This window comes from Nanorana parkeri, unplaced genomic scaffold, assembly GCF_000935625.1.
Source record: "Nanorana parkeri isolate BGI_ZX_2015 unplaced genomic scaffold, ASM93562v1 scaffold760, whole genome shotgun sequence".
Lineage (NCBI taxonomy): Eukaryota > Metazoa > Chordata > Amphibia > Anura > Dicroglossidae > Nanorana > Nanorana parkeri.
Window position 1 is genome coordinate 255,812 of NW_017307028.1, and position 7,375 is coordinate 263,186.

General features: G+C 44.2%; 1 protein-coding gene across 3 annotated transcripts in view; it reads left to right on the forward strand.

Moving 5' to 3' along the window:
* The window catches only part of QDPR (quinoid dihydropteridine reductase), a 23,088-nt gene that overhangs the window by 5,233 nt on the left and 10,480 nt on the right, over positions 1-7,375 (forward strand). For all 3 annotated transcript variants that reach the window (XM_018564566.1, XM_018564567.1, XM_018564565.1), the window contains 2 exons: positions 2,917-3,013; positions 6,388-6,528. In XM_018564566.1, the coding sequence (XP_018420068.1) occupies positions 2,917-3,013; positions 6,388-6,528 (238 nt within the window). The remainder of the gene's footprint in view (positions 1-2,916; positions 3,014-6,387; positions 6,529-7,375) is intronic.

Genomic DNA, 7,375 nt, shown 5'->3' on the forward strand with positions numbered 1-7,375 from the left:
TTGGTGTCTGGCCCCCCCCCCCCCCCCCAAAGGGCATGTGGTGAACTCCAGAGGCAGGGAAGGCTGACATTTCACTCAAGGATGGATCCTTAGTCGGGTTGTGGGATGTGAACAGTAAATGGGCGCCAGTCACTTTTTCAATGCTTTATTGTAGAAAAGCCAAAACTGGGAGAGCGGGTATAGGGCTACAGACATCCATGGGCAAAATAGACCCCAGACTCCCCAATCCCTCCAGGCTTCCACAGTGCATGAATACTTTAGTTGAACAGAAAATGGCACTGTGCAATAGAACCACAACTGGACAGGATACTTCCTTGAGATATTCCCTGGATGAGACACCAGATTTGTTCTTGAGGCCCATGCCATTTTGGCTTTCCTGGCACCTTCAGCAGACAAAGGGCTCCTCTGGTTCTCCATCCCAGACAGTTCCAGACACCTGGGTCCACATCTGGCCTCCTGCTGGCTTCAGGCCTAGCTAGCTTCTCTAACTGTGGGCATTCTACCCCGAGGCTTGGCCCGGGGATAAATTGACCTGAGCACATGGCAATTGCTGAGTATTTATGCACTTCCCCAGCATGCACCACTGGCCATGAAACTCCTAGTTCTCTCATTGGCTGCCCCACTCTGTGGCATGGTCACACCCAACTACAGGTAGGTACAGACAATAGCAGAGCACCTACAAATAACCAAATGATCACAGACTACAAATCAGCCAGAATGATTACAGTCCCAGCAAAACTAAATTCAAATAGCCACTCAACTTAGGGCAAATGGGCTACACTTGCATTGGTGTGTTCTATCGTATGATTAAATGGGGTTCATTCAGATTCTCCTACAACCCAAAAACATGCTCATTGCTACCTGACTTCTGATCAAACTGAACCTGACTTTTTTCATGAGCATTGATAGTTGATAGTGCTCATGGTTCCCGGGCTGTGGAGTGGGAGTTGTCCTTTGTCTTTGGGTAGCTTGGCAGAGCAGATAGTTCATACATAGTATTCAGATACTGTATTTTGGCTGAGTCACTTAAAGACATAGTCCACCTTTTGGAAAATGTTATAATGCACACGCATTGCTGAAAAAAATGAGCATCTGATATATATATTATATATAGATTAAAAAAAAAATATATATATATATATATATATATATTGCATTGGAGCCTATAAAGCATTGTGATCAATAATTCGTAGATGCAATGTTCAGGTTCCTGCAGACATTTCCTTCAGCCCCAGGTCCGTATTGAGGTACAGACCTTCTGTTATAGGGCTGGAGGAAGTAATCCATGGACTACAAGTTCAGTGACATCACTTAATTGAGATCTACGAGTCTCTGCCTCAGTGGCAGATTCTGTGAATGAATGACGCAACTGTGCAGGAGAAGCAAAAAAAAATACTGTAGCCTGCAGAAGAACCCCACAATTCTGGTAAGTGTGGAGGGGGGCAGATTGAGGGAGGGCGGCTAGGGAATTTGACCATGTTCTGTGTTACATCCGAAATATGGGTGTAACATGAAACTTGGTCTGAAAGGTGGAGAATGCTTTTCAATCTAAGAAATATTTTCGCACTTTACAAATCGGCAATATTAAAGGGTTTGTCCACTCAAATATGATATAGGTGGAGCTGGTGGGCTGAGTCTTGTCCTGTGTCTTGGATCCTCCCAATAGTGATCTCCATGCCATAGTTCCTCTCTATGTTCCTATTCTTCAATGAGATTGCAATTTTCACTATGGGTAGAGCTGGTGTGTAGATCTGGGAAATGGAGCACACAGATGCCACCAACAGTCCCAGAGAGATTTATAAGAATCTGTTGCGTGAGTTAACTGTCCAGCATCTGCTAAAAAGTGAAAGATCATTTTTCAGTAGACTAACTTTATTACAGCTGGTAATTCTGTATCTGTAACATTTAATTTTTTTCTTCTGTCTGCATTTTATTTCCCAAAATAATACCTTTTTTTGTGGCGCAGCCACAGGTCAACTAACAGTCATGGCTATGGCATTTACCTCCACATTGCAAGGGTTAATTGCTCTTTATGGTCTAGGGGGCTAAAATGAGGAAGATATACTCACTTGATCCTCGGTTCTGCCTGGCTGCTAGATCAGTCCCTGAAGCCTCTTCTCCCCCAGACTCCGGCGGTCTAAGGACCAGTGGTGCCTTCACGTCTAATGCAGCTGCATTAGATGTGAGGTTGCCGATGGACATTCCGCCATCAGAGTAGAGGGGTAGAGAGGTGAGCGGTCACCACTGCAAGATCGAGGATCAAGTCATTATATCTTCTGTATTACAGCCTAGTTTTATATAGGGCAAAGGGTTTATATATGAGCCCCTATGTGTGTGGCATACATGTGGTTTATACATGAGCCCCTATGTGTGTGGAATTGTATGTTCTCCCTATGTTTGCAGTGACCCCTTTTGGTGCTCCTAATTTCTCCTACAGTCCAACAGCATACTGGCGGCTTGAATGTTTCAATTCAGATTTCAATTCAATTCAGATTTATTTGTCACATACATAATCGTACAAGTATGACATGCAGTGAAATGTTTGTGTGTATGTGTCTGAGTGTGACTCTGTTAAGGAACCTGTCTTTTGAGGGACAAATATGATGACAAATGTGTAAAATGTAGTAGGATTTGGTGTTAGTATTTATATTCTTCAGTAAAATAAATAATTGATGCAGAGAGTGAAACCATCCGTGATATCTTGCCGGTAAAGCTATCTTTAATGAATACCTTGTTAAATAGGCTATAAGGCAGAAAGATGTTCCAGCTAGGCATTCTGGGGCACCAGTTGCACCATTTGGATCTGTTGGACTCTGTTGGTTGTATTGGACATGAGTCATTATACTGATATAACTTGTTCTCAGAATCTGAGCTTGGTCAGCACTTTATTTAATTTTTACTTTTACTTTACATCAGGTCACGTCTGCAGTAGACCAGCTCCTTAAGGGAGACAAGGTGGATGCCATCCTTTGCGTAGCTGGCGGCTGGGCTGGAGGCTCTGCAAAAGCCAAATGTGAGTTCCCGTTCTGCAAAACCAATATATTCTGCTAAACGAGTATATTATGTAGACCACAAGATGCCTCCTATTTTAAACCTGAACTCCGGACACAAAATGTTTCATTGACATCTATTCCGCAATAGCCACAAAGAATATAAATCCACTTTGTGCACCGAATGCCATTGCAGCAGTGAGATTGGCTCTGAGCTGTATATAGCCTGTGCTGAGCTGTGGGTGGTGCTCTTACTACAGACTGGAGGAGGGGGCGGATACAAGACCAGTCACCCTGCACAAGGGAGAGAGAGCAGCAGTGACCGGTCTCTAGTACAGGAAGTTCCAGGTTTTTCACACTGAATAACTGCACAGATATGGAAGAAATACACAAAACACACCAAGGTTCAAGTAAGAATCCCCATGTCTCTGGCATGTAGATGATACTGGCTTACCTTTGCCTCTGGTAAACTGAAAACAAGAAGCGCACAGCTCAACCCTATCATGTGTCCCGCAATCCACATTCGGTGCACGGATGACTCTCTTCCAGAGTAATAGGCTCAAAAACTGTGGAACCAGCACACGATGATCTTCCAAAGAAATTCAAACTTTATTCCACATGCATCTGTACAAAGCACGACCGCTGACGCGTTTCTGCCTTACTCAGCCTTAGTCATAGGCTATGGCTGAGCCTAAGTAAGGCAGAAACACGTCAGCGGTCGTGCTTTGTACAGATGCATGTGGAATAAAGTTTGTATTTCTTTGGAAGATCATCGTGTGCTGGTTCCACGGTTTTTGTACTTTTGCCTCTGGCTCTGTCCAGCTCACTGATGTCACAGAATGCCTACAACCATTAGGGTTACTTCACACCATATGCAGTGCGTTCCGGTCCGATTCTGGCCCGAACGCACTGCCTCGCATTGCGGCCAGCTCACTTTTTTGCCGAGCTGGAGGGGGTGTGGCGGACCATTCAAGTGCACCGTAGCCACACCCTCTGGCTGCAATGCGATTGCCCGCACGGGATCGCAAGGCACATTGTGCGGTGCGATCAAAATAGTGCTTGCAGGATTTTGATCGCACCGGACCACACTGCAGGCACAATGTGCCTTGGGATCCCGTGCGGGCGATCGCATTGCGGCCAGTATACTATCCTGTTATAACATCAGCATTGTAATAGGAATACATAATAGAGTTGTTTTTAATAATGCTATCAAAGCTTACTTCTAAAAACTCCTTTTATGTAGCGAGTGCTGCCTTCCGTCTGCCCAACACTTTCATCAACTTCCTGGATTCCCAGTGTGTTTATTTCCCTGCTGCTTGATGTGATATAATCTCTATTTCTCAAGACGACATATCCCATCATGCATTGCTCCAGCAAGCAATGATAATGTTACATTGTTCAGATGTTCACTTGTAGTTCAGAAGGATGGTTCTATGCAGAATGACATAAGTAGGTTGGAATTGATCTGTGGAGATTCATATTGCTTTATATTTTATACATGTGATTCAGTGTCAATGGCTGAGCAAGGGCCTGGTCAGCGGTCATCATGTCTGTTCCACTCGCTGCTTTCAGCAATGCTCATAAATGTGGATATACAACCTGCGTCACATCAAAGGACAGTCTCCCCGCTGCATAGACGATGGGTTAGAAGAGACCATCTCAGAGTGAGTCAGCCTTTTCAGCCATCTGTGTGTCTGCTAGCAATCTACAATATGGCCTCTAATATATTCCACATGTACAACTGCTCAAGTTGCTTTTAATGACGTTTGAAGTTGCAGCGTTTCTGTGAAGAATGATTGTTTTGTCATTTGGGTGTAGAAATCCTGGTGACTGTCTGTCTGTAATTCCGCTTGCAGGGTGATCACTGGAGGAAATCTTATAATGTCTTATTTTAGTAAAGGAAAGAGCGGCTCTGCTGCCGTGCCTCGCACTGGCGGGTAGAAGCACTCTGCTAATTGAAGTGCTTTCTTTTCAGCCCAAATTCTTTTCTTCCTGTTTGATTTGTATTTGGTACAATGTATGACGTCCAGGAAGAAGAGACGTTCATTGTTGGGATTATGTTGCATTTTAAGTGGAACTCCAGAACTTTGGAAAATGAACCCTTGCAGTGTGGGGGCAGTCCACTGCTTGTTTTGATCTAGGGGTCAAAAAGAAATAAAATACTTAACCGAACCTCACTCCCGCCTAGCTGCTAGACCGGTCCCTGCAGCCTCTTCTCCACTGGACTCTGGTTGTCTAAGGCAATGTTTCTCAACCTTTTTTTGAGTGATGGGACACTTGAACTATGCAAAATCTTGAGGCACCCCAGTCTAAGGCCCTGCGTTGTGTTACTGCATGTCAGGTTTGTATGCGTTTTTCTGCATTTGCCATGCATCAGCCCCCCCCTTTTTTTTTTCTTCAATGGACTCCCGGGGCAAGGCAGTCCTCAGCAGTCCATTGCGGGTGTAGCCTCACTGCAAGGTTATAATAACACAAAGGGTTAATTGTTCAAAATGATGGAGCTCTTTAAATGTATCAGCAAATTCTACTGACTGTTTGATTTGTCCCGCAGTGCATGATTGTTTATTCTTTGTCTATTGACCTCAGCTCTCTCTGGTAGATCAGCAGTTCCCTTAGCTAATGTTTTCTAAGCATGACAAGATAACAGTTCCCCATGTTTATCTTGGCTGCCTTTATTGATCGGGAAGAGAAGACTTTTTATTTTATAAATGAAAAACTGTATTTAACACATATACAAAATGTCTGATACATGTTGTGGGGTTTTTTTAAATTTAATAAATGCAAATAAATTGAAATAATGCAGACAATATATTCTCTAGAATTCCAGTAATGGCATATTTAGAACTGAACTCCAGGCCTCTCGTCAGCTTTGCACAGTTGTGCAGGCTGCTGCCCTGTACTGCAATTGCGCTTCTCACAGTTTGCATTACCAGCTGCAAGCAAGTCATGGAGCCCACCTCATTTCCTGGCTGGAGGACATCCAACATCATTTGGTACTCTACTCCCCATCCTTACTGTCCCTGGCCCACCCCTTTCCTTCATTGGATTTCAGTTCTTTCAATCATGGAGGCTCAGCATCATATATGGGCCTTACCTAGGGTGGCCTGCTGTTATCCGTAACCTACACAGTGATGTGTGGTACCTTCTGATTTTGGGTAAGGCATTCCCCAGCACGCACAGCCCTATGAGGCATCAAGATCGATGGCCTCAGTGGGTTTTTTTTTAATGTGTGGTGATGGCAGGAGCCGCACTTAAGGTCCCTTTTCATGAATTCAGTTGAACACCACTGCTCTTAAGTCTTAAATAAAACCAATATTTCATTATCAGAATGCCATTTGTCCTTTTTAGAGCTGTGTTGGGTTGAATTACATTTTATATTTGCTTTCTTAATTCCCAGCATTTTATAAGAACTGCAACCTGATGTGGAAACAGAGCGTTTGGACCTCAACCATATCCAGCCATCTTGCCACAAAGCACCTTAAAGAAGGCGGCCTTCTCACCTTGTCTGGTGCAAATGCTGGGCTCTCCGCTACCCCAGGTAGAACTTCCCACAGCAAATGCTGTATCATTTTTATCATAATCTGTCATTTGTATATCAATTGAAGGCTTATAAGGTGCTGTGTTCATTACAACCAGGCACTCTGTACACAGTTGGTTGGTAGAATGCCCCCAGGAATAAAATGTTTTGCTTGTGTGATTGGTTCACAGATTTCCTGCATGTCAAAAGTTTAGGAGTCCCCTGCCATAGAAATGTATTTCTGCTAAGATGCTCCATTAGGGCTCATTTACATGGGCTTGCACATCTCTATAGTATGCATGCCTGTGCAGAGACCTGCTCCTGGGAGGGAGGGGGGGGGGGGGGGGCGGGAAGAGAGAGAGAGTGAGAGAGTGACACAGACTGTCTGCGCCCATGTGAATGAGCCCTAAGGGTTGACTACTTCTAAATGGATGCAGACATTGCAACTCTCGTCTTAGAAAATTGAAAGTGCGCCAGGTGGTTATAATGAACCTGAACCCAGACCCTCAAATTCAATTCAGGAATCTGTCGGGGAAGGACATGGTGAAACAAACCACTTTTTTTAGAACAGGAAAAGGTCAAAATCTGCAACAAAGTTTATTACAATCCTTGACATGTACAGTGATCACCCAGAGGGGATTTTTTTTTTCTTCTCAACAAAAGTGGTGTTCCACTTTAAGGCTAATGGGAAGAAGATCTGTGCACGGATCCCCTTCTGATCGGCATGGTATGGATCAGATGTCACCACTGTCTCCGTCCAGTTCTCTCCTCCATCTTACGATGGAGGAAAAAAACTGAAATGACCGGATCCATGTCAGTCTATGGGGAATTGGATGTTAACAGACATGTGTCCGCTTACACCAGATTA